This window comes from Felis catus, chromosome B1, assembly GCF_018350175.1.
Source record: "Felis catus isolate Fca126 chromosome B1, F.catus_Fca126_mat1.0, whole genome shotgun sequence".
Lineage (NCBI taxonomy): Eukaryota > Metazoa > Chordata > Mammalia > Carnivora > Felidae > Felis > Felis catus.
In genome coordinates, this window is record NC_058371.1 from 86,286,874 (window position 1) to 86,314,527 (window position 27,654).

A 27,654-nucleotide genomic window follows, 5' to 3' on the forward strand; every position below is an offset into this window, starting at 1 on the left:
GAAATATTTTATTACCAGCTTGAATTTACACACTGGCTTCTCCAAGTTAGCTCCCCATGAGAGGTTGAAGTTAGCAGGTGCATCAGGGTCCATTTAAGTTTCAGGCTAGGAGTCCTTTGCTCCCAGGTATAGTTCTTGGAATATTTTATGAGAATGTAGAGGGCCAACGTTCTAAGGCCTCCTTTCTTTCTCCAGCCATAGGTGATTCTGTTACACAGACTGACATACTTCTGGCTTTAGTTTATATGTCTTGGGAGGCATAGTAAAAATCTTCTCAAAACTAGCAGTCCGTTTCATTCAACACCATGATAGACTTTAAAAGTGAATAACTAGGGGCACCTGGGTGGCGCAGTTGGTTAAGCGTCCGACTTCAGCCAGGTCACGATCTCGCGGTCCGGGAGTTCGAGCCCGGCGTCAGGCTCTGGGCTGATGGCTCGGAGCCTGGAGCCTGTTTCCGATTCTGTGTCTCCCTCTCTCTCTGCCCCTCCCCCGTTCATGCTCTGTCTCGCTCTGTCCCAAAAATAAATAAACGTTGAAAAAAAAAATTTAAAAGTGAATAACTATGGATCAATTCATATCATACTTTTCAAAAGCATCAACTTTTTTCTTGAGGAGGATGAGTTACTTTTAAAACACACGACACAAATAATAATTTGGGATTAGAAGATTCAAGGTAGCATTCTGCGGACATCCTGTATGCTCCAATGTTCTGCCCAAAGTTGCTTTTTTCTTCTACTGTGTTCAGCTTTTCTAATGAATTATGGAGATGAACCAATAACTTTTGAGGTAACTTCCCATTTCTCATTCTCACACTTACATCTATGCTCCCCAGACTGCTGAGGGTGTTCTAACATAAGTTCTACCAAACTAGAAATTTGACTTCAAACTTGGAAAAAATGTTCTCAGGGCGCCTGGGTGGCCCAGTTAGGCATCCACTTCAGCTCAGATCATGATCTCACAGTTCCGGTGTTCAAGGCCCGAGTCAGGCTCTGTGCTGACAGCTCAGAGCCTGGAGCCTGCTTAGGATTCTGTGTCTTCCTCTCTCTCTGTTCTTCCCCCACTAGCACTCTCTCTCTCTCTCTCTCTTTCTTTCTCTGTCTCAAAAATAAATAAACATTTTTAAAAATGTTCTCAACCAGCTTGGGACCCCACAGTGTCCGTTAAATAAATTAAATTGGAAATTGTGGAGTTAAGAGGTTTTTTGGGTTTGTTTGTTTCTGTTTAAACCATTGTCATATCCTGATGCAGCGCCTAAAATGAGACAACCAGAAATTCCAGTCGAACTTCCTAGCTTCCAGTAGTTTCCATCAGCAGAACCACCACCGTTGCTGTGTTATATGCATCAATGTTCACCTAATACTGACAGGCCTAAAAGCTCACTGTCCCTCTTTCTTTTTTTGCTATTATAATAAACCATATATGGGAACCAAAAAAGGTCATTTGAAACCGTGAATCGAATCAATTGCAACTGTAACAGAGTAGTAGATTCTAACTTGACTGGTTGGGTTGCCCTTATCGCTGGCATAGTTATCTTTGATCCCAGATGCTAAGTAGTGTGAGGTCCATGCCAAATAACAAGGGAAGGCTTTCTCCAGTGTCGTTCCGGGCGCTTTTCATTCCCAGAGCCTACAGGTGTTATCCTGGCTTAAGACTGTTGAAATATGGAACAGCAAACCAGCTGTCATTCATAAGAATTGGTGCTGGCCAGCTGGCCAAGCCAACTACAGGAATAAAGACATGCCTTTTCACTCTGATACACAGGGGCCTTGCCTCTGAGCAGACAGGTGAAGAATCTCAGGTGACAGCCCCCGGGAATAGTGTTTGTGGCATTCAGGCATTCACCACCCTGAAGAGGCAGGGCAGGACACATCTGTTGTCAGCATGCTGATGAGGAAAAGCAAAGACTGACCATGCCTATTTGCAGGGCAGAGTAGAAAAAGGGAAACAGGTAGAGGAAGAGAAACAGAAGGAAAAGCTTAGGTCACTACATGCTATGAATTGATCTAATTTGCAGAATCTTCTGTTGTATTCATTAGGAAGGAAACACCCAGAATCATAATTGCACTGGGGCAATTGGTCACTTTAAAAACTTGAATCTAACGGGCAATACAGAGACCCTTGTGTATTCCTGATGTGAGCGTAAATAGTTTACATCTTTCCAGAGGGCAATTTGGGAATACGTTCCAAACACAGGAGCCTTAAAAATATTCATGCTCTTTGACACAGAACTCCTACTTTTGGGAAGTTACTCAAAGGAAATAAGTAGAGACATGCTTAAAGATTTCTGTACAAGATGGCTCATTTCAGCATGACTTAAAATGGTAAAAAAAAAAAAAAAATTGAAAATGGTTTCAACGGCCAACAATAGGCGATTGGGTAGAAAAATACACATCCATAGAGTGGAATAATACGATCTTTATTTTAGTTGACTGAGTACTTTGGAACGATTAACCAAGTGATTGCCATTTTGTGGTAATGATTACCAGTGACTTTGCCTGTTCTATAGTTTTCTTTGTTGTTTCGATTTTCCCACAGGGTATAAATTTATAATCAAGAAGAAAAACAGTTTTAAGGAAATACAATGTAAGAACATGTTTACAGTTCTGAATTTAAAAGCCACCCATAATTCACTACCCCAACATGACTTTGTTTTGCATATTTATATTTTCCACATGATGCACTCGCTTAAGTCTTAACACAGCTATAATCACAAGGCATATGAGATCTTACATTCTGCTTTTCAACTAACATTATAGCTCCATATTATACATAGTCTATAATTTCATAGTTATAACTTTATAACCTTACACTGTATTAATATACCGCACAAAGTAGGGAATATCAAGTCTGCCTTGGGTGAAGAGGGTTTCATTAACTCCAACCCCCTGCCCCCACCCCAGTTCCTGGACAGAACGAATCATTCACTCATCTGTGCATCTTGCTCATTGCATAATTCTTTGTTTCCATATTTGTCCCCCTACTTTCGGGCAGGCCAACACCTGTGTATCTTTGGAGCCACAGTGCCTGGCACATGTATAACATTTGCTCAGTAAAGGTATACGCATGAACAGAAAGACAGGTGGACCAACGGACAGACAGGAGAAGTGAGCAGGGCTAGGATTTGATGGTTTAATATCAATTTGGCTTGAGCAGCCTTGTAAACTTATCGATTCCAGCCTCAGCCTCAGTGAAGCGCGAAGGTAAGGAACATAGAAGGTTTGCAACTGCCCTAACACAGATGTGCTTTCCCCTTTAGTCATTTGATGACATCATATTTTATTTTCAGACTTATTTTCAGTAAGTTTTAGGCCCTGGGTTATAAAAGGCCTGTTTATAAGAGCTCTCTTACCGGCTTCTAAAACTCGTCTTTTGCTTTTTGGTCAGGATTTTTCCCATTTTGCATTTGTCACATATTCCTTTCCAAATTTATATCCATATCCATAAGAGTTAAAATGCTCCTAGCAAAGATATATAAATAAAGTAAAACAGAAACGAACAAAGAAAGGAAGGCTGCTTAATAGGTACAGAGTTTCTGTTAGGGATGATGAAAAAGTGCTGGAAAGAGATAGTGTGATGGTGGCACAGCACTGTGGGTATACTGGAAGCCACTGAACTGTATACTTGAGAGTGATGAAAATTATAGGGACGCCTGGGTGGCTCAGTCAGTTAAGCATCCGACTTCGGCTCAGGTCAAGATCTCACGGTTTGTGAGTTCTAGCCCTGTGTGGGGCTGTGTGCTGACAGCTCAGAGCCTGGAGCCTGCTTCAGATTCTGTGTCTCCCTCTCTCTCTGCCCCTCCCCTGCTCATGCTCTCTCACTCTCGAAAGAAAGAAAGAAAGAAAGAAAGAAAGAAAGAAAGAGAAAAAGAATGATGAAAATTATAAATGCTATGTATGTTTTGCCACAATAAAAAAGAAAAAAGAAGGAAGGAAGGAGGGACAGAGAAATGAAAGAAAAATAAAACTGCATCGGGTGGTACCCACTCTTTCTATAAATCTGGTTTTTATTAGCTGAGCCCTTTCCTGAATAAGATTCAAGACTGTAGTCAGGCTTTTTGAAGACAGGAAGAATAAATTCCTCGGGTTTGTATTGTACCCTATTATCTTGACCTAGTAGATAGGTCCAAAAAAATCACCCAGCTGCAGAAACTTTGCCTCCTCTTTTCTTTCTTCCTCTCAGCTCTTCCCTCTGTCACCACAAGGAAGCCAATGACCAGAAGCATTAGCAGCCTGAAGAACTATGGTTGTAAATGTTGAAGGTCATTTTTTTCCCCTTAAAATTATTGCCTGCCCCTAGCTTTTTTCCTTCTAGAGTCAATCTAAAATCCTTTTGGTGGTAATCCTGTGTTTATTTGAGTGGCAGTGTTACTTCTTATCTATACATGTGTTCTCTTGGAAGAAATATGTGCAATGCTATGTGGTAAAGATTCTTTTTAAACTATCATTTAGAAAACTACAAAAGATTTTGTGCCAAGTCTTGCTCTGAATGAAGCCATGAGAGGGAAGCCCCAGGCTTCTGGTGACCTAAATCCCCTTTCCCCAGCCATCCTCTCCTGGTTCCCACAGAAGAAGGCAAGGACAGGCTGTCATCACTCACCCCTTTTCTGATGTGGGCTGTGAGCCCAGAGAGAGAGCCCAGCCAGGTCCAGGGTAGAAATGGCCCATAGGCAGAGGAGTGACCACCACTCTGGTCCTACAGGTTGCACAAAGTGCCTAGGCCCAGGCCAGGACCCATGTAACCAGCCAGCTGGAATACCATACATCACCGATCCTGATATGCTCAACTTTGCATCTCTGAAATCATGATGCATCTGACAACCGATAGCATGCCATGGTTTAGTGGGAGATTTTCCTCTTTGTAGCAGTACATAATGTATGACTTAAAATTGATGAGTCTTACACCTGACGAAATATGCTATATAGGGAGAACCTAAAGATGGCCATCTGCAACATCTTGTAGAAATCTTTGCCATCCCTACCTGCAAGGAAAGTTAGAATTTGAATCCCTGAGTCACAGGCAAGGGAGAAGATACATCTATTTCTGACTCAGGCTAGTAATTACGAGCTTCAGATCTCTGCTGTTGGGCCCGGACCACTGTGGTAATAAATGCAGTATGAGCCTACTTTTGCATGGGGTTCCATGGAGGTCACTGTTTGAGTGTGTAGCTTTCTTTATCAAAGGGACTCTATGGTAACCTTGCATGCACACACTACAAGAAATAAGAATGGTTCCTTTGTGGATTAGGGGTCAAAGATGCCATTGTAACGCTGTGATTTGCTGTGGGCAAAATTGTGACCTGGGCTGGGTTTATATTCAGTGTCTTCTCCTCCCCTCCGACCCCCCCCCCCCACAAGGCACGAGCCTCCCTAAGGTCCCTCACTTGCCCATCCTGTTGTCACTGCTTAGAACCCAAGCACTCGCTAGGGGTAGGGGCTATTTGGGCTCCGACCACCCCAAGTCATATGTTGAGTATCATAATCGCCTAGAAAACTTAAACCCAGATGTGAATATGTTATATTGCAACAGAGACACGGGAGAAAGTTTTCAAGAGGCATTTTGTTATCTGACACACCATACCTATGGGTCACTACCCATCCCACCTACACTCGAGACCCCTGTTTTGCCCACTCGGCAGGGCTCAGACCCAGAGTTAGAGCCTGAAGACTGGGGGCTGCTTTCCAGGTCTGAAAGTCTTTAACATGAGGAGATGAACAGTTAGATCACTGGAGACAGTTTGCCAGCTGTCCCAAACAGGAAGAGACGCCTCCACTCCTACTACCCACAGGGGGATGACCATTGTCAACCAAGGCTGAAATCAGAAATGTGAAAGCGGAATAAAAACCTTTCTTCCCCAACCTCCACCCGCCCCCATTAGAAAAAGGTGGGAGGTGGTAACTGATGAAGCTTGAGGATAGGAAATGCTACGGTGAAAATGTGTCACTAAGTTTTGAAATTGAAAACATAGTGTAGACCATTTCTAAGTAAAATATAAAAAGGGATCAATTGAACTTAACGAGAGCCTAACTAGCTCTTTAAATGTTGTGTGTGTTTTGTTTCTAAGTAAAATATAAAAAGAGATCAATTGAACTTAACGAGAGCCTAACTAGCTCTTTAAATGGTGTGTGTGTGTGTGTGTGTGTGTGTGTGTGTGTGTGTGTGTGTGTTTCTCAGCAGCACAAGGTAGACTTCTGCATTGAGGTCAGACAGCAGGAACAATGGACGAGTGAATGCCAGTGTGTCAGGTTTCATCACGTGACGTGATATGGTTTAAATACAGTGCTATCAGTAACTCTCAGATTCAAAGAGCATTTAAGGCTTAATGTCTCCAAGGAACAAAGGGGCGGAAAACCCAAAATTGCCCCCAAAGCCCATTTCTGGAGTTAGTCTGGTTTGCATTTAGTGCAGAGGCAGCAAATACTGGACGGTCTGCAGAAGGAGGACCAGTGACTGACCCGCCACTGAGAAGGCCTCTCCTTCCCTCCAAACAATTGATTTTATTGGAGATGGAGAGTGACCCACAGGAGAGCGCCCAGGTTAAGTTTCTAAAGCTTCTAATGCAATCTAGGAAGGGGCTGGGAAATTGTCACCCTCCTTCCCCTTTCGCAAGGTAGCTATGGGAGGCACCTAGGGGATCTTAAGCCTCCCTTCCCCTTCCCTTAGCACTGAAATATCATGTGGGCCAGGAACTACCTTATCTTGAGGGACTGGAATTCTCACAGATGAATTCCAAAGCATTCTGCCATTCAGAGTTTCTCGTGTTTTTCACGGCTGTGTTTGGCATCCTATTGGCACTTCAGGGTACAATCAAATTCACTGTCACTCTAGTGACATGAATAATCCATCCATATTAATGAAACGATAGCTGTTCCCTTGCCATGTCTTTTCCTATTCTTAAGCTGATTTCAAATAAAATGAATCCCACTTTGGAGATGCGGGTGGTGATTTTCTTACTCAACTCCACCGTGGGGTGGGGGTGGGGGACAAAGATAAAGGGATGATGGTGATGCAAAATAACTATAAAATAATTACCGTGTGGCTCAGAACTCTGTATTATTCATCCGGGTAGTGAGAGCGCCTGTTCCCTACCACACTTGAGTGGCAACCTCACCAATTAGCCTTGCTGCTGCTCGTCTGTGAATTGCATGTGAAAACAGAATTTGTCCAGAAGTGCTCATGCAAATTGTGCAACACGAACGTGGCCTCCGTGTCACGTCCTTTCACGCGTTCTGACAGACTCGTGTCTTTCCAGATTTCTCTGATCAGTGGCCCCCCTTTGACAGTTACCAGAGCTCATAAGCCCGAGGAAACGGCTCCTGTTGCTGAGTACTGTGTCTGTGATGAGGTTTACGAGCTGTTCCTGTGGCTGCATTTTGCCTCAAAAAACAATCAGATTTTCACTCAGATCTGTGAGAAAACAGATTGGGAAGGAAATATATGCAAATATCTATGTTAACGCCACAAAAGCTATAACTTGGCCCCTTGGTGCTTAAGTAGCCATTTCTCACAGGGAAAAGTTTTTTAGTACTTTAGCATGAATATGTATTTTATGTTTTAAAAATCTGCATTAATGCAAAAAAAAAAAAAACCTGAAAAGTAAAAGCTTTAGGACAAATATGAAACTTCACCCTTACTTTATTATTATTCTTTTTTCTGAATGTGCACCCCACACGCACGGGGAGGGACCCAGGGAGAGAATCCCAAGCAGGCTCCTCCCCCAGCATGGATCCTGTCATGGAGCCCAACGTGGGGTTAGTCTCTGACCTGAGCCAAAATCAACAGTTGGCTGCTTAACCGACTGAGCCACCCAGGCGCCCTGCTTATTGTATGTAATCAGGGTATATCATATCTTTGTAAATGTAGTAACTATACATTCATAATCCATCCTTTGTTTGTCTCCAACTTGAAGACATTCCCAGTCTTTCCTGAGGAAGAAAACATTTGTTCCATTTGAGCTCTATTTGGAACAGTAAGACTGTTCTTTGTTGAGTATTTGGGGGCCCAGATGGAGAGGAGGGGGTGCCCTCTGGCACGTGGAGGGCTCAAACAGCCACACATCATGCCCCCAATCTGTTGGCCAGTGATGCAGGATCAGAAATAGTGCGCCCACAAAGGGAGGCCCCCAAAAGAAGCTCTCTTCCTGAGGCCAGGAGAACAAAGCTGGGGTGAGTTTGCAGCCATTGAGAATGGCTGCCTAGGAAATATCTGGTCAAGATGAAATCTTCCTTCATTTTTCCCTACCTTCTACAATCCAAAACCCCAGCAGCAGTCGTCTGAAATTGTTCAAGTATCTAAAGATGCATTCAGACTGAAAGAAAAGTAAGAAATGTCATTCCAATTGCATCTTTGTTCTATACCCCGCCCCCAAACATCTAGACAGCAGAAAGCACAGCTTTGGGTGAGCATGTCTCCAAATCAAACCTCGTCCCGCTTCAGGGGTCAGGGATGGAGGCACCTGCCAGCCAGGGTCTGTTCTTGGACTTTTCCCAGCCTGATTCTTCCGCAGCAGCATCCTGCTCCTTCAGTTCCAACCATCTCCGTTTATGTATTTTGTCCTCCCCTCTCCCCCTTCCTGTCTATTTTTGCTGTTCGGTACCGGATATCCTCTCTCCACTGGTTTTGACCTGACTTCCATCCCTCTCAGTTTTTTGGTGCCTTCTCCTGGCACTCAAGTCCTTGGTACTATTCTGAGGGGTGGGCCTATTTCTTTGGAGCCCATACCAGGAAAGTGATAAACATCAAGTTACATTGTGACCAGCACTGGAAACTCTAACCTAGAACTTGTCTCTTCCTGTGGCCAAAGCACTGTAAATCTCAGCTCCCCCAAGACGCGCTTCTCCATGAGCCCCCAGACAATGTGAAGGATGGAAACACTCTTCCAGAGAGCTTCTGAGGGGGGGGATGCCAGTGTCCCACAGTCCAGTGTTACTGTGAGTTTCTCCTGCCATTCCCAATCCGGGGGTCACTGCGTCTGCATGTGCCTTCCCTCTGCTCTTTATAATATCCTTTGTGCAAGGAATAAATATCATGCAGGGCTTCTAAAAGTTCTTGCCCCCAAAATTCATTTGCTTAAGGGATACAAACACTTGAAGGAAAAATTCCTCTCTAAGAGGGGAAAGGGATCGTCCTGTGCTCTGTACCCTCCCCCTCCTTCCCCACGAGACTCCCAAATTACATTTGCTTTCTCAGTGGCATAGAAGTATGGATTAAGTTTTAAGGGTTTAAATGGATTTTTTTCTGAACTTCCTAACTTCCTTCAGATTGTCAGGAATCTAGGAAATACGTTATTTAAGTACTGATTTCCCTGCACTTTGGAGGGCAGGGCCTTCCTCTATTCTTGCCCCTTTACTTCTCCCCAGAACACAGGCTGGACTGGCTGAGGGCTGCACAGACTCAGTTGGTTCAGAAACACCAAGAAGCTACTGCTGCTGACCTTGGGCCACTGAGTAAAATTGGCAACGGGCAGCCCAGAATTCCGTTAGATGACCCGAGACCAGAGCTGTCCTAGCCCAGGATAGCAGACGCCAACATCCCCCTACAACCCCCGCTTTCCCTGGGCCTTTTATTACCTTTACTTGGTCAAAGGAGGAAAGCAATCTGTCTCTCTTCTACTTGTTTAATAAAAGAAAACATAATCATAGTTTGACACATTACTTTTGGTGGATGCACAGAAAGAATATCCTAGATTAGAAAGGGAGAGAGGAGGAGGGGGTGGGAAGGCAAAAGGAAAACAAATTGGCTGCCTGCAGAGGTCCAGTGTCAGACGTCAAAGGAATCTTGTTCCTTCAGACGCTGTGGGAAAGACCATGGCAACGAGGGGCCCAGAGAGCGAGAGAGACAGATGGGGAGATTTGCAGCCCCTCCCTCAGATTAAAGACAGAACAAATAGGTGAAGCAATCCATTTTCCAGAGCCCGGTGGTAATTTCAGAGTGCTGTAGACCAGAGTATCTGCCTCTCCTCCGCGTTGTCTCAATAAGGGGTAGGGAGGTTTTCAAAGAGAAGATTTTTTTATTCGTTCAGAGAAGACACCTGATTTCTGAGTAATTGATAAAAAGCATGTTTTCACCTGGAACCACCAAATAGCCTTCAATCGTGCATTTTCAGTGGTCCAACTGGTTTTGTAGCAATTAGCTGTTTAGTTAGAAATTATTTTTAGTATCATCTCTGGTTTAGGTTTTAAAGATCAGTGTTATAAATGCAATGTTAACTATCCTATGAAAGTATATCTATCACACCCACAAGACTTAGCATGAAGACCAAGAGTGATTTTGTGACTGTTTTCAAATCCAATATAGAATGTAAACCCACGAACCAAGCCTAGGAAATACTTAAGGACCACATTTGTTACGAATTCTACTTGTCATTTTTAAAACCCTTTAACTAGGGGCCATCTGACATTCGTTATTCCTTGTAGGGCCATCTTGAAAAGACTTAAGACATTTAGCAAGAAGTAGAAAGTTGGGGGAACAAGTTAAGGAAGCATAAAAATGAGAAGGTTTCTTCTCCAAGCAGTTTTGGTCATATTTCCTGTTATTGTCAGGCGTCTTCTCTTCATCCCCAGAATATATTGTTAGGGCTTGGAAAATATTCAAGGTATACGCCTATGGTCCTACTCCCGGTTAGAAGCCAGGTGGTATACTATATTCACATTTAAATAAATTCAGTTGTTAAAAAGTAGGGAGGACAAAGAGAACTGGGATTACTCACGCTAGATTTTTAGGTGGAGATCACATTCTCGGGCCAGATTTCCAGCAGCCACGTGAGGGCAGAGTGAGAATAGCACAGGTGTGAGCAAAAGGAGGTGGGAACCAGTGGACCAGGGTGTGACCCTGGACATTGCAGATGGTGAAGAGCATGAACTCTTGCTGTTCTTGCCGAAATACACCTTGCAATTCCTTTGATTCCTTATTCATCAGTTCCCACAGTCAGTAACCAAGTCTCGGCCACCTTTTACCTCCTGGGTGGATTACTCCAATGGCTACCTCTCAGTCCTGCCTCCCTACTTTTCTCCTTCTGGTCCAGCCCCATCCTGATCCCTGATTTACCTGACACCAACTTAACCTTATGAAAGTAATGTTTTGATCATTTTATTCCCTTTAAAAGACGACCGTGGCTCCCCATCTGTTAGTTGGGTCGCATGACTGTGATTGCACTGAGACCTGTCCGTGGTCGGACCACCCAGTCAGTGCAGCTTTCCTCCCACACACCTTGGCTTGGGAACTGGGCACAACCACCTCCCTCCTGCTAGTAGCTACTCCTTCCTTCTCCTCTGCTCACTCAAATCCAAACCTACTTCCATCGAGGCTTCTAGTCAAGTTTGCTTGTATCCATGAAGCTCTTCCCAAGCAGAACCAGAGAATTTCAGGGCAGGTGGGAGCCTTAGAGGTCACCTGGGCAGGTGTCCTCATTTTATAAAGGAGAATACTAAATAAAGCCCAAAGATGTTCAGTGACTTGCCCCAGGTCAACCAATCCCTAGAACCCCTGTGTCCCCCATTCCACCCCCTTTCTGCCATGTAACTGTGATCATTCCAGATCTGACCAGACTGGCTTTATGGAAATCCTATGGCACCAGAGGACATGCCATAGGCTCACCTTTGATGAGCTGGGATCATTTTCCAGCGTTTCAATGAAGGGAAACCTTGTGTCTTCACTGGATTTTAGTACCCCAGAGGACCAGGCTGTGACAGCCCTTCTTCTCTTAGATTCCAACTGCAACTCCTGCCGTTGTGCTGGGGTGCTGGAGACCTTTGGGAATTCCTAGAGTAATCAAAGCATTTTTTAAAGCAGGATGTTATATATGAATTGAGAGAAAACTTTAATGAAAATTATACGTAATGTACTAGTGCTCAGATTTCAGGTGGACGGTTTGTGGTGCCTGCTTATTTTTAGGGTGATAGATGCATGTTGGCCATGGGGTGGTAGCATCTTACCATACAACAAAATCAAAGCAAACTTGTAAACACAACCCATACACATGGGTTTTTATATTCTACTATGCGAGTCAGTTGTTATTTGTTTGCTTTGTTTGTTTGCTTGCTTGCTTGCTTGCTTGCTTGTCTTACCTGTGGCCAAGTATTCTCTAAGAAAAATCAACTGTGAGACCTGGAAGCTGAAACTGAACGTGCCATTAAAGGTGTGCAGGACTGTGCAGCTTTCAGTGGTGGGCATAAGTCTCTACGTTGTAGAACCAGTTCCTTGCACTTCTGTGGGGTTAACAGCCTCAGCGGACACCCTTCCTTTATGTGACTCCTTTGGCAGAAAGTGTGTCAGAGTATCCCAGACCTCTCTAGGTTCCCACCTAGGGTGTGTGTGTGCATCTGTCTGTGGGATGTATTTGGGGTCTGTCCCCAGGAGGTTTCTGGGAGGGACTGAGAGTGACTGGGACCCTGCTACAGCCCCAGATATTTCCATGGCAATGGGGGCTGGGCTCTGAGGCCCAGGGATGGTCCCTCCGTGTTGTGAGACATCTCTCAGCACCCTGTACGCGAGCATCCACTCCCTGGGGGCTTATGTTTACTAGCTAATGAGGATTCAGTGTCTCCTCCTTTCCTTGGAAATTCTCTACAACTACACCTAGAAAGGAATGAAAGATATGCCCTGTCAACCTTTTTTACATGCTCCTAAATATGAATTAAGAGGTAGTGTTCAGTGGGCTTTATATAGAAAGTAATCTTCAATAAAAATTAAGCCCCGAGAAGCTAAGGTAAATAAAGAAGGGAATCTCACTCTCACTGACTTTTTCTGTATGTCACATAATGGGAAACTGAGACAGACTTACAGTTCCATTTAGAGGCCCATCATCCCTCAGCTGGTTTCCAGCTTCCAGAAAAGGTCTGGTTGACTTGGGAGAGATTTCATCATGGCCGATTGAGAAATTGTCTATTCTTACGATAGGGGAGGATAAAGAGGAGAAGAAATACAAAGGAGAAATTAATCAGTTGGATCAAGGTCAAAGAAACTAAGTATGCATATTAAGGGAACGGGCCAAAAGGTAAGGAAGACCAGAAATATGATCCTTCATGCTGGGAAAGCTTTCTCAGGTTGATAAATACCCTGAACTGCAGGTTGGCTCTCCCTTTCCTGCTCCAGCATTAATCACCCGACCCTCCGGTTCTGATGTTGACCTCCTGTGAGCAGTCAACCTGGAGAGAAGTGGCAGTTGGGCAAGCTCTTGGAGGAGGCGTTGCTTTTAGGGGGGGAAGTGTGTGCAGGGATCTGATGCGTATTGTAAAGGAGCTCACCCAGATCTGGGAAGCATCGAGAAGGGGAGGATCCAGTCAGCTAGCTAGAGGAAGAATCAGCACAAGAAACTTTGGGTAAAGTGAGGAGGGAGTGAGCACCGGAGGTAGTATTACGATAAGGAGGTCAGACTTAGCCTTAGCTTCTGGTAGAAATAGGAAACTGTGATCCCTCCCAGATGGTTAAGCAGAAATACTGATGCTTTCAGAGGGGATAAGTTGCAAAAGATAATGGGCACGTAACTCCCATCTTAGAAGGTCTGTATGCTGTTGTCAACATGAGTGGACTTATCCCTCACTAAAATGAGAGTTTCACATAAACTTCACCATCATCCGAGGGCCTGATCCCATACTTAGCTATCCACTTAGTTTTTATCCTAAGCAAAAGGATATTTTCCTTCATAAGGCTGAGAAGCTGACCTGACTGTGAAGAAAGAACAAACTATGAGCTGAAAATCACGACCTTACCTAAAGTTTCTAACTTCCTCATTATTATTCATATTGGTGCTAATGAGAGCAAACATTTATGAGCACTTACTGTATGCCAGGCACTGTTGAACTGAGTGCAGTTCTGATAAAAGAAGTGAAACTTTTGAGATCTGTAGAGGATGATTTCTAATTGTTTCCAGACTCCGTTATCCAGGATATTACACGTGTGAGGTAGGAGTCAAGAGCTGTCTTTACTGCAGTGCAGGTGCAATCGAGGAGACTCTCTGGAGCCCGTGTTTCTGCTAAGACTGTTTTTATCCCAATTTGTCCCCAACTCTTCTCAAGGCTAACAAAAGACCCTGGCCACTTCCATTTCTTGGAGTCACCAAATATATGTACAAAAGGAAGAAATGCCAATAGGGTTTTTTTTTTAAAGAAGTAATGTTTTTATTTTTAAAAGAGTGTGGGATTATAATACCATCCACAAGATAAATGCGGGACTTATAATAAACATTAATTCATGATGGACTTAGAGCAGTGTGATCTGGTAACAGGGTACAATTGAAAACCATAAAATAGAAGGTATCTTTCAATTCTGTCAGGCTTTGTCTGTGACCCTATGTAAAACCTCATGTGCAGAACACATCTAACAACCTAAACTCAAGAATTATTGAGGATGTAAGGTGCCCGGTCCAATGGCCCCCATCCCTGCCTGCCAGTAGGCCCTCCCTGACCCTGTAGGAGGAGCCCCTTTTCTAGACTCGCTTCCTCTGAGAACCTGGTTCTCAGCCAAAATCTCTAAAGATGTAACGTACCACCCCCAGATTTCTAAATGTTACTCCTTTTTTCCCTACTTTCTCGTACCCTCCCCAAACTCCCGGCCTCCTCCAACCGCACAACCCCTGGCCTGGCTTCTGCTCTCAGGAGTATGGCCAGGCCAGCCCTCTTCTCAGAGCCCCGGTGCCCTCACACCTGGTTTGCCCACACACAGGTTCCAGCAGCCCGAAAACCTGCAAAACAGGCTGGCCAGACCCTCCCCGGAGAGAAAAGGGCCCGAGAGCAGGCAGCTTTGTAGAAGTGGCTCTTCCCAGGCAGTCGGAGCTGGTGTCCCTCAAGCCACCCTCCCAAGGCTGCCCAGAGAAGGGAGGAAGTGCCCGCCTCTGTTCACAGCACGCCCTCAGCCCGGAGCTTTCCTTCCCTCTTCCTGTCTTGTAGTGGTTGCAGCAGAGAGCTCCATTTGGCAGCGTGGTAGTGCTCTTGTCTATAAATGGAAACATTGGCCTGTCTCCCAGTATAACACAAGATAGGCCTCTGCATCGGTTATGCAATCTTCGCTGTGATGACTTCATCAGAAAGTGGGGGAGGCAATAAAAGAGAAAGGTACGGTTTAGGGGAACAGTAGCTCCCAAGAAAAACTCTTCCCAGCAGCGCGGCTGAAGACAGCTGAGACTCCTTCCTCCCCCCTCTCTATTTTTAAATCAAGGGAAGAAAGGCCGCAAACATTGGGCAAAAAAACCTAGTTCCTGGAGCAGCTGTCAAACCACTTGCAGCCCCTGTGTCCTTCAGGCCACTTGGATGCAGGCAGAATGCTGTGCCCATCTCTGTTGGGGGGTCGGGGGGGCACGGGTTGCTCACTGCCCCTGGCGCTGGGGTCTGCTTTCACCCTTGCGGAGAAGACAACCTGTGAAGGCAAACAGCGGTGGGTTTTCCCTCGTCTCTCAAGTTAAAGATTGGGCTGGTTCTGGCCCCGCTCCAGAGAACAACCACGGAGCGCAGGGTGCTACAGCATAGAGAGGCTTGTCCCGGTGACTCCCCGAGAATTCTCGGAAGATGGTCAGTCCCCATCAGCAGTGAAAAGCTGGCCCTGTTGCTGAGGGTCTAGCCAAACCCAGTTTGTTCATGTTCATGCCGTGTCCCGGTCTTAAAAGGGAATGGCCACTTAAAGATGTCTATGGCACACACCACAGCATAAGATGGGCTCAGGTGGAAATAGTCCAGGTCCCAGACCCAGCTAGGCCCCTCTCGAACTCACCGCATCCCGTCCATGTCTGTTAAGACCAAGTCTGCTTAATGAGGATTTGCGGACAGGGGGAGCTTGTGTTATAGTTTCATGAATCCTCTAAATGTTGACGATTTAGGCTGTTTTTTAAATTTTTGCTACTCTAAATCCTTCAAGCTATTCCAGATAAAATCTTTGTATAAAGCATGGGGCGCCTGGGTGGCTCAGTCAGTTAAGCGTCCGACTTCAGCTCAGGTCATGATCTCACAGTCCGTGAGTTCAAGCCCCGTGTCGGGCTCTGTGCTGACAGCTCAGAGCCTCGAGCCTGCTTTGGATTCTGTGTCTCCCTCTCTCCCTGACCCTCCCCTGCTCACACTCTGTCTCTCTCTGTCCCAAAAATAAATAAAAACATTAAAAAAAAAAAAAAAAGTAAAGCTACGACCACTTCCATGAGATGAGTCCTTAGAAATGGAATTTCAGGAGCGCCTGGGTGGCTCAGTTAAGCGTCGAACTTCAGCTCAGGTCATGATCTCGTGGTTTGTGAGTTTGAGCCCCGCGTCGGGCTCTGTGCTGACAGCTCAGAGCCTGGAGCCTATTTCGGATTCTGTGTCTCCCTCATTCTCTGCTCTTCCTCCGCTCATGCTCTATGTCTGTCTCTCAAAAATAAATGTTAAAAAAATTTAAAAAAGAAAAGAAATGGAATTTCAGGGTATGATGTATTCAAGTCTTTGATCATTCTGTCTACTCTGGAAGCCATTCTCCTCCTGTCTGCCTGTGCCATTCTGAGACATCACTTCTTCTGATAAGCCTTCAGTGTCCTCTCCGGGCACAGTCAGGTGCCTTCACCGCTAGGTCCCTGTGCTCTAGTGCCTCCTTGTACAAGGCCCAGGGACCTGCCTTGTGCTTTCTTCTCTGCAAAGATGCCATCAGCTGCCCAGAAACCAAGGAAGCCTCAGTCTTCATCAGAATTTTGGAATCCTGGAAAACAAGCAAATAGGTCCTTCTTCTTTTCCTTTTCTTTGTTCTTTTTTCTATTTGTTTTTTTTTTTTATAATTTAAAGACTATTTTTAGAGCATGTTTTTAAAAATAACATTCAAAGTAACATTTTCATTTTAGAATATTTAAAAGGGTATAGGGGTGTCTGGGTGGCTCAGTGAGTTGAGTGTCCGACTTCAGCTCGGGTCATGATCTCATGGTTCGTGGGTTCGAGCCCCGCATCGGGCTCTATGCTGACAGCTCAGAGCCTGGAGCCTTCTTTGGATTCTGTGTCTCCTTCTCTCTCTGCCCCTCCTCCACTCACACTCTGTCTCTGTCTCTCTCTCTGTCTCGAAAATAAACATTAAAAAAATTTTTTTAAAGATTTGAAAAGGTATAAAAATAAAAATTTATGATCCTTGTCTAACATGATTTTTCTGTTTTAGAAACTGTTTTTCCTCCCCTTAACTGTATATTGTAAGCTTTTCTCTGTGTGATTAGATAGTCTAAGAAGGCATGATTGTTATTGGCTGCCTAGTATTCATGGTATGGATGTACCATAATTTATTTAATCAAGCTCCTATTGTTGCACCCTAATGAACTTTTAACCAATTTAGGCTTGCTTTGGTGGTAGAATTAATCACAACAAAGGGATCAAAAGGACTCTATAATTTACATCAAAGGCAGAGGAAAAGCATAACTCTCCAAGTTGTGTTTCCACTGAAGGGACCTATGGTGACTATGTTCAAAGCACTGATAAGGACAAATGGTATTTTTGTTGTTTTTACCCCCAAGTAAGTCCTTGAAAGCCTACCCTTCCTGTGGTTGATGCATCTAGCCTTGCATTGAACTGCCAACTTTAACCCTTTCTTTCCTCTTCAGTGGGTGCTCCATTCCTGAAGCTCAGAGAAGCCGTCCGTGTGGGGCCATCTTTGTTTTTGTTTTTCCTCCTCTCCAGTCATGCGTGTTACTGGTTTAGGCTAGAATTCATCGTAGCCACTTAGTTCAGTTCAGCAAACATTTACTCTGTTGCAGCTGTGGACCTAGCTGTGTGTTGGATGCTGGAAGACTCCTAGAGAACCTACAGGCCTGGTAGAAATACTGCCATAAGGGTGTCATTCTACCGGAAAACTGTCACTTGCAAGCACTTGGAAGGTTGGAGCTTTCTACTGCCCTGTGTTACTTAGAAACAGTGGTACAATCATGTATATAACATTATCATGACCATGGAAAGTGTATTGTTGTATACAGAGGAAAAAGCTGGCAAAAATATTTTTTAAAAAACACACATCAAAATATTAATGTTGTTGCCTCTGAGTATTCAAAATGAATAAAGCTTTTTTTGTTCTTTATACATTTATTCAGTGTTTCAAACATTCCCTGTGATTGGGAGGCGATGTGGGGACACAAATGTATTTTTTTTTATTTTTTTTCAACGTTTTTATTTATTTTTGGGACAGAGAGAGACAGAGCATGAACGGGGGAGGGGCAGAGAGAGAGGGAGACACAGAATCTGAAACAGGCTCCAGGCTCTGAGCCATCAGCCCAGAGCCTGACGCGGGGCTCGAACTCACGGACCGCGAGATCATGACCTGGCTGAAGTCGGACGCTTAACCGACTGCGCCACCCAGGCGCCCCACAAATGTATTTTTTAAACAGTTAAATGTCTGGAGGTGCCTGGGTGGCTCAGTCGGTTAAGCATTCGACTTTTGATTTCAGCTCGGGTCATGATCTCTCGGTTCGTGGGTTAGAGCCCCTCATCAGGCATTGTGCTGACAGCGCAGAGCCTACTTGGGATTCTCTCCCTCTCTCTCCACCCCTCCCCTGCTCACATGCTTGCTCTTTCTCTCTCAAAAATAAATAAACATTAAAAAATATATATATTTAAATGTCTGGGTAGCATCTCCATTCTGTTGACAATCTGGAGGGAAAACCAAGTTTAAAGTCTTAGTCCTCCTCATTGCCTTAAAAGCTAAACTAGAACCAAAAACACAGCTTTTCCCCTCACCTTGACTTTGTAGAGCTGCATGACCAAGAGGTTACAACAGTAACAGTAATAATAATAGCAAGCTATTTGTAGATGGTTGGGTGTGCCAGCCACTGGGCCTATGATGGAAATACGTTTCTATCCAGGCCTGGTGGGTTCCTCCAATGTAAGCTGCTCCTTCTTCCCGGTGGAAAGAACTTTGCTGAACCCATTTAACAGGCTTACCACTGGGTCTCAAGTTTCTGCTGTTTCAGCGATAAGCTTCCTAAATTGGTAAAGTGCCTTAAAATTCAATCGTCATGGGGACACAACCACCACAGATCATAAAACAAATCTTTTTATCCAACCTTCTTCAATAATCTGCAGAAACAGAGGGTTTTGTATGGGGTGGGGCCTGTTGGGGCTGTGCTGTGAATTTATTGTAAGCTCCAGACCCACCGTGAAAAACTGTTCTGGACGAGGACAAAGAATGTCTGTAAATGAAGCCACCATCCTGAAACCAAGTTTCTGCCCTGACACCTGATCAACTTCAAAGAAAATTCTAAGGTTTTCTTTTATTTTGTTCCTTCCTTCTACTTATGGTTGAATGGTCTAATCTTATGCCCTTTCTTTAAATGTCAAAGTTGATACCATAGAAGCATCCTAATTTGGGGTATCAGGCAACATATAAAAAAAAAATGATGCATATTTTCGTGCTCTTTCAGCTTCATCCTTTGATCCCTGTAGAGTTTCTACCTTTTTATTCTGTGCCCATTCCTCTCTCCCTTCCACCCCCTTCCCACTTCTCTTTAGTCCACAGCCGTCTTGGGTGGTCTGCTCAATTTAGACCAGATGCACGTTTCAGTCAGTGGGTGAGTGAGAATCCCAAAGACACCATCACCAGCTGTGGGTCATCAGACAAGTTCCTTAACCACTCAGAGACTCAGGTTTTCTTAATCAACAAAATGTGTTTAATTATGCAAGTGAAAGCATCCAGTAGGTGCCCCATAAGTGCAACTTGTCTTCTTCCATTGTTGCTTCTGGTTTTCTCCCAAGTTTGAAGAACCTTTTCCAACAGAGAGAACCCTCCTCAAATCATAGCTGTCCAAAGTTCTACCATACATCAGACCAAGAGATGGGAAGTCTAGCGATGTTTGTGCTTCCTGCCTGAGCAAGGGAGTTCAGTGGCCTCACCCCTTCCTTAATCTTGGCTGCTGTTCAGCCTGCACAGCGAAGTTGCAGGAGTCCCGACCTTCCTGGAAGAATCATGGCCATGGGCTCCTTTCAGAATTCTTGGGGTTGCATTGCCTGAGCAGCCCTCTGAAAATTTAAGAGTTTTGTTCCAAATGCTGAAGGACTTGCAATAAAAACCTAAAAGCAACACAGCACTCTGACTTGCTTTTTAAAGTGCAGGGTTTGCCATCTAAATCAGGGGCAGAGAGCTCAGATGCCCCAGGTTGCAGTCAGTGCCCACAAACCAGAACTAGTATTTGCCCCAGTGATTCTCAAACAGTAGGGCATCTTAGTTACCTGGAGGGCAAGTGAAACTGCTCCCAGGGGCTCCAATTCAGTAGGCCTGGGGTGGAGCCTGAGAATTTGCATTTCTTACAAGCTCCCAGGAGATGCTCATGCTACTGATCCTGGAACCACACTTTCAGAACCTCTCACTTAATTTAGCCCATAATTGTTTCTGAACTGCCCAAACTGGAAGTGGGAGAGATTTGAGCATCTGCTTAACCATTTTCTTTCTATAACTCTTTCCAAAGTTTCTGCTGTCAAGGGAGGAGTCTTATCAGTATGATTTTCATTTGAGGAGGTGGGGACTGAAACTGAGAGGTCACATGGCTTCCCAGGGCCTCAGAATGCCGGTTCACCACCCTGAGCCTCCCGGAGTCACAGCCAGATGCCTCCATCCAGGCTGCAGCGGGCTTTGGATTCATCCTGTGCTGCTCTCTGACATAAAACTGCTGAACTCTTTCCCAGCAAGTGTGATGTTCTGCGTGAAACGTTAGCTTTCCTCCTTTGAAAACGCTTCCTTCTTCTGAAACTTAAAACTTGAATAGTTATCTTTGCAGGGAGAAAGCCTCTGGATACTGGTGATTGGTTAGACACACGAGCCTCTTGATGTATAGAATCTAGGCAATATTCCGTTTGGGCTGGAGATTTTTTTTTTTTCCCTAATATTTGATCCAGTTCAATGTGTGTGAAAAGCACAGATTATCTCTTCTGGGACATCCATTTTATCATTTTTACTTTTTCCTACGTGAACAGCCCTCCTCTCTCGTCGCTTGCCTTCCGCATGCATTTACTTCCTGGCCCCAGGCACGCACTGTGTGCCAGGGGCCTGGGAAATCCGCCCCCTGAGCGCGCCCGGCTCTCGGGCTCAAAGGCAGCGCGCGCGGGCTGAGGACCTCCGCGGCCGCGGGGCAACTCGCCCGCGCCCGGGACCGCCTCGGCGGTTTCTTTGTTAGAGACGCCGGCGCTGAGAGGCATCTTCGGGCCTGCCGCCCCACTCCTGACTTCTTAGAGCCCCCTAAGGACTTGTAAGCATATAGGCTCGAGTCAAGAGGCTAAATTACGCCCCAGGGGACTTTTTAAGTAAAATCCTAAATTTCATTTAGGCTGTTCGTGGGCCATGTGATTGCAGACTGAGCCGAGGCCGCCCTCAGCGCCGCCCTCCCGCGCCGGCTTTGTGCAGCCGGGCTGCGGGGAACTCTGCTCCTCTCGGACGGTCAGCCCCGGGGGCTGGTGCAAGCCACTCGCCCTCCCCTCTCCGGGTGCCACCGCCACCCCCACCCCCCATCTCCTCCAGCTCCCAGCCCTTCCGTTTCCTTCCCCGGCCTCCCCCCACCCCGACCTGAAATCTCCCTCCCCTCGGGCTGGCAGGAAAGTCGGTAATAAGAAACCAGTTCGGTGTCAATCGGGGAGGGGGGCGGGGGGAGATAACCCCAGAGATACACGGCAATGGAGAGAGAACTCATTTTGTGTAAAGAGGGCCTCGAGTCACCAGGGAATTCCTGGATTGTCTCAGGCTGTCGTGTGTGATGTCCATCACGCCGTGCGAACACCATCTGCTCGGTATTATGCTCTCAGTTGCCAGGCTACCTGCTGTACGCAGTAACACTTGACTGCCTGGCTCCACGTTCGCAGCGTCCGCCCAGACGCGCGGGGCGGGGGGCGGGGTGGGGGGGGGTGAGGAACAGGAGTCATGATTAAGCCATCTGCGGGGGGGGGGGGGGGGGGTGGCGCGGGCGGAGCTGGCGCTGCAATCCGGAGCGCCGGGCTGACACCACCATCTGCTGGGGCAGGGGGAGAACAGCAGCTGCTCCTTGTTCCTCCACCTCCGGGAAAAGGCTGAAGCCCCGGGCGTCCTCCAGCCAGTTCTCCCCCAGGTCCCAGCTCCCCGGGGCCTCACCTGCAGCCTTTTGTGAGCCCCCTCCCCGGAGCCGGCGCTCCTGGGTCGCCGCCAGAAATCCCGGCCCCTCTCACCCAAACACTACGCTTGTTCTTGAAAACACTTAAGAGAAATAAAGCTGGCTACGCACAGATTTATAAATAAACAGCTGGCTGCTCTTGGGAGATATTTTTACCACAGCTGTTTTTTGAAGTAGAAAACTGCCTCTTTGGAGGAGGTAGGGTGTTTTTTTACACCTCCTACCTCTCTCCAGCCCTTAGAAAATTGCTAAGATCTTTTCCCCGAGGAAGGAGCTATGTAAAATGGGTTCACTCGTTTTGATTTTTCCCCCCTCCCTTTATTTTACTGAAGAGTGGGGAGGTTTGGGGAGTAATGAAGATCTATGAAGCCAGTTGGATTTCTTAGGGGAAGCTAGTGAGTTAAGATTCTTGGTAGAAGGCAAGGGAGGTCGCTGGGCAGGGGGTGGGGTGGAGAACGAGCCAGTAATTAAAACTAAAAATACTGCATCATTTGGCTTCAAGGCATTACATTTCTCTGACGAAAGCTCAGCCTGGTTTTCTCTAATTGCACACACAGTGTGTGTCCTCCTTAGAAACAAGAGCGGTGGCTTGAAATCCTGAAATTCGACGAGCGATTGCTCATTAAGCTCTCTTAGACTGGAGGTTAAAAGCTGCCATGTAATATGAAACAGTTAATGGCCAGCCAGCTCCATTTGTAAGGCAAGTCACTTGGAGGGCTTTGCACTTTGGAAGACACGCTTGAGGTGGGGCTTGTGGTGTCACTCACCTGCTGCTGAATGCAGGAGAGCTTGTTGGGAAAGTACTCAAGGTGTATCAACCTAGATTCAGGGATGTTTCATATGGAAGGCAAGCCCTTAAAAATGCACATAGCCCTCCTGCCCCCTAGGTCTTCAGATCTTCAGCAAGAAACCCGAAGGCAAAACCTTTGGGAGGGGGTCATTTGGAGAAATACATAATCCTGGGAAGTAATAACCTAACTATCTCTTTGGGAAAGTCCCATCCCCCACCCCCTCCCCACACTGTGCTTCTGAAGTATTTCTTTTTGCCCCAGGAAGACAAGGGCCAAAAGTGGTTGGATATAGCAACATCGTCACTTCATTTGCCTCTCCCTCTCTTTCCAGGGTGGAGAAAAGGCTGGGAAAGCAATGGTTACTACTTACCACTTCTGGGCATGCGCCCCAGCTAGGCAGGGCTGGTCACACAGGACCAGAATATCTCAAAAGTGCCCAAAGATAAACAGGGCCAGCCTGGGCCAGCCCAGACCAGCCCTCATAAAACTAGATGAAGCAAACTTTATCTTCCCTTGGGTCTCATTTTCTTTCTCCTCTCCTCCTTATCAAAACTGGAAAATATTAGGGTGCCTGAGTGGCTCAGTCACTCAAACAACCGACTCTTAATTTTGGCTCAGGTCATGGTCTTGTCCTTTGTGAGATTGAGCCCCGAGTGGGGCCTGCACTGGCAGTGCAGAGCCTGCTTGGGATATTCTCTCTCCCTCTCTCTCTCTGCCCCTCCCCCACGCATGCTTGTGCTCTCTCTCTCTCCCCCCCGCTCTCAGATAAACTTAAAAAATTTTAAGAGGGGCGCCTGGGTGGCACAGTCGGTTAAGCGTCCGACTTCAGCCAGGTCACGATCTCGCGGTCCGTGGGTTCGAGCCCCGCGTCGGGCTCTGGGCTGATGGCTCAGAGCCTGGAGCCTGTTTCCGATTCTGTGTCTCCCTCTCTCTCTGCCCCTCCCCCGTTCATGCTCTGTCTCTCTCTGTCCCAAAAATAAATAAACGTTGAAAAAAAAATTAAAAAAAAAATTTTAAGAAAAAACTGGAAAGTGTCAAATATACTGAAATACACAGGAAAAAAAAAAAAAACGGTGTACCTGTATTTTTTTTTTGATTGGTTAACTGTTTATACTTCAGTGTGAATTTGTTTGTTAAAGTGTTAAGTCAATCAGCCATTTGTTCCTAAAGGTGGCAAGAAGCAGCTTTATCCCATTGGAAAGAAGGGCTTGGAAACAGGCAGCAATTATTGAGGGAAAAGGGGAGACTCTGAAACATTGTGATGCCTGTGGGGCTTGGGCCTAAAGTAAACTTTTTGGTAGCATAAAGGCTCCTGGCCTTTGGGAGTCTAAGTTCTTTTTAACATAGATACTTCACGGCTCTCTACCTGATAATCGTCTGTAGAGGAAATACGCAAAGACAAAAAGGGTTTTGCAATAACACTTCCGTTTGAAAAGTAGAACCCAGGACACTTGTGGATCTACAAGCAATTCTCAGGTGTATACTTAGCACCACAGCCCCAAAGTCTTCTAAAGGCCCGTGCTAGCAGAAGGAGTACTAAATTTCAACTCAAGATCAGGGTTCCAGTTCTGCTATTTCCAATTCTTCCATTTGCTAAGTGTGACCTGGGCTACTGCACTAACTATCCAGGACTTCTCGGCCTCTTGTTTCCAGGGCAAGAGAAGGAGGTTTTTGTCTGCTTTGCTTGTTTTGTTGTGTTTGTGTGGGTGGAGGGAGGAAAGAAGAGTAGCTGAAGACCCAGTTTAGGCTGGGAAGAAAAGCACCGACGGCTGAGCATCACACAGCAGAGGGAAGGTACACAAACCCAGGCTGTGGGGAATAAGATCCAGGACTGTGTCTCTAGGAGAGCCAGGGATCAAACTCATGTTTTGAGAGGACAGTGCCAGCATGATTGACTGTATCCATACCAAAAGGTAGCAGGGCAGAAGTAGGAAAAAATATTAAAATCCAGTTTGCTTGGATACAAAAATATTTAAATAACTTCAGACTTATTCATACTCATTTTGTATTATTTTGGTGACATGATGGTACCTCACACTATGGGTATGTCCTTACATGTGTGCCCATTTAATCTGTGTTCATCTCAGACATCCGATCCTCTGTGTTCAGATGAATTACTTGAAATGTGAATGAATTAAAAGGCGGAATATTCAGACAGCACTTGCTTGGTAGATGAATAAGAAAGGAACTATCTAGAAGTTGAATTTTATGGTCACATACCACATTTTCCCGGGTGAACCCTGGCTGTTACAGGCTTTCCCTGTGAGCACATTCTCCAAGTAGTCACTTGACTCTGTGAGTAGGTCTCTACTTTACCCCCTACTCCTTAAGAACCAGTCCTTAAAAGTTGCCATCATTTGACTGAGACAACTGTAGAATCAGAAGACCCGAATTAACCCACACATTATAAATTGTCCCAGACACAGGAGGCTCAGCCCTATTTTTAAAGATGTCGGGGGCGCCCGGGTGGTTCAGTCGGTTAAACGACTGGCTTTTGACTTTGGCTCAGGTCATGATCTCACGGTTCGTGGGTTTGAGCCCCACATCGGTGCCTGTTTGGGATTCTCTCTCTCTCTCTCTCTCTCTCTCCCTCTCTCTCTGCCCCTCCCCTGCTCACGTGCTCTATATCTCACTCAAAATAAGTAAACTTTAAAAAAGTATATTAAAGATGTCAGGAGATTACGTATCTTTGTTCAGTGCAACGCATTCCCAGCTCTCACCATCAACGACCCCCGCTAGCAGGAATTTTGTTTTTACATGCAGCAAAGCTTTCAAATGTCACAATTAATTGGAATTCCATTAATTAGTAAATCTACTGATTGATAAATTCCAGAATTCTTCTGTAAATGTCTCTCCTACTAGCTAAGAAGAAGTCCATTTAGGCCAAATAGGCAGGAAAGATTAAGAGGTAGGGGCACGCTGTCTCTTCCAGACTTAAGGTGATCCCAGCCTGAAGACTTCTTCCCTTTCCTTTGGAGGAACGCAGAATGTTAGCTGAACATCCAGCCTTTGTCCCGTCATCAGTCTCATCCAAAACAGACTGACCTTGCTGTCAGATTTCCCAGAGCCGTGCTCCATTACCGTTCCCTTGTATCTCTCCAGTTCCACGGTGGTAAGGCCAGATTTGAGGACCACTGGGTGGGTTTTATGGGAATAGAATGCGTGCGACTCAGGACCCCGCAGGCCCGCAAGCTGGGGCCCCTGCCCCCATGCTTCCTCTCAAATATGAAATCTCTGCATTCTCTTCTCTTCTTCTCCTCCCAGGAACAGCACCCAGTTGGACTTCCCCGGACCACAGGCCCCATGCAGTCCTCCGTGCCCCCAGGCTCCGGCGGCATGGTCTCCGGAGCCAGTCCCGCAGGCCCTGGCTTCCTAGGCGGCCAGCCCCAGGCAGCCCTCATGAAACAGATGCTCATTGATCAGCGGGCCCAGTTGATGGAGCAGCAGAAGCAACAGTTCCTGCGGGAGCAAAGGCAGCAGCAGCAGCAGCAGCAGATTCTAGCCGAGCAGGTAACATGATTCATTCATTCAGCAGGCGTTTATTCGGTGCCCTGTGTCTGCGAGAGAGTTCCAGTTCGTGTCCTTTGTCAAGAGATTCACAGTCTAGCATTCCCCGGATCGCCGAAGAATCTGCAGAATTTGGACCTTTCCATTAGTTCGGCTTTTTCTTAGAATGAATTAGTTTGTTCTTAAAAGACAGGCTTCTGCCACCAGTTTGAAGGCCTGTTTGCCAGAGACATTTCTTCGATTCAAGCCTGCCTTCTTTTCTTCTGGTTTCTGGCACAAGGGTCTGCGCAATCAGTATGGGGGTAGGGAGGCTGCCTCACATTCTTCATAGAGGCTAATATTTCCAGCGTGAAGAAAAAAAGAAAATAACTCAGAGAACTTTGTTTCTTGAAGGAAAATGTCAGGAGGAGGGATTGAGGAGAATTCTGCAGAATTGGTCATGAACAATGGGACAGGAACAATAGCAGAATAATAGGGCCTATAGAACTACCTGGAAACCTGAACCCGGGGTCACAGAAAGGGTGCAAACTTAAGAAAATTCCCAACAGCTTTAAAACAGCTCAAGAAATCTTTGAGTTAAAGGAAGGCCTAACACGAATAAATCTTACCGTAGGCATCTTTGTCCACCCTCGCCATAGAATTCCTCCAGCTCCGAAAGAAAGCCTTCCCTGAGAGCTGCTTCTGTAGGTTTCAATGTGTTTTGTTTTACAAGATGCCCATGCCTGATCCAGGATTATTATCCCAGGAAAGGCGTGAGCCCTTCCACAAGAGATCCCTACGTGGCTCCTGTGGGAGTCTGCACAGGGCATCTCTCTCTCTCTCTCTCTTATAGGAGGTAGGCGTGAGGTTGTCTCCCAAGGCTTAAAGCCCAACAAAGCTCTGCCCTACAGTTCCCCTCCTAGAAGGTTCCTAATATAATCAGAATTCTGGAAACTTATCAAGCCTCCTCCACCCCATATTTCCAAGATACCACGTGGGACACAGGCATGTTGAGGTCCCTACTAAGAGCAGCAGTTCAGAGTAACACCAGCCATCTCCCAAATAGAAAAATTGTACTGTTGAACACAGTTCGCTTATGTTCCCTTCTCTGCTTTTGTTCCTGAGCAGCTGTGTAATTATCTCCCTTTTTACCAAGGTCAGTCAGCCGCCTGGCACCTCTTGTACAAACAAACCTCTCTCCCTCTCACCCTGCATAAGGTGTGTGACAAGGAACCGTGCTAATATCTCTCAGGCAGTGATAAATGAAGCCGCCGAGGGGAAGCTGGGCTTTGTAAATCCTCTCCTTGGCCAATCCCGGGGAACTTCAGGTGCGCC

General features: G+C 45.9%; 1 protein-coding gene across 3 annotated transcripts in view; it reads left to right on the forward strand.

Moving 5' to 3' along the window:
* MAML3 (mastermind like transcriptional coactivator 3) overlaps window positions 1–27,654 on the forward strand; it is a 417,019-nt gene that overhangs the window by 378,093 nt on the left and 11,272 nt on the right. For all 3 annotated transcript variants that reach the window (XM_003984990.5, XM_006930850.4, XM_045055851.1), the window contains exon 3: window positions 26,098–26,343. In XM_003984990.5, the coding sequence (XP_003985039.3) occupies window positions 26,098–26,343 (246 nt within the window). The remainder of the gene's footprint in view (window positions 1–26,097; window positions 26,344–27,654) is intronic.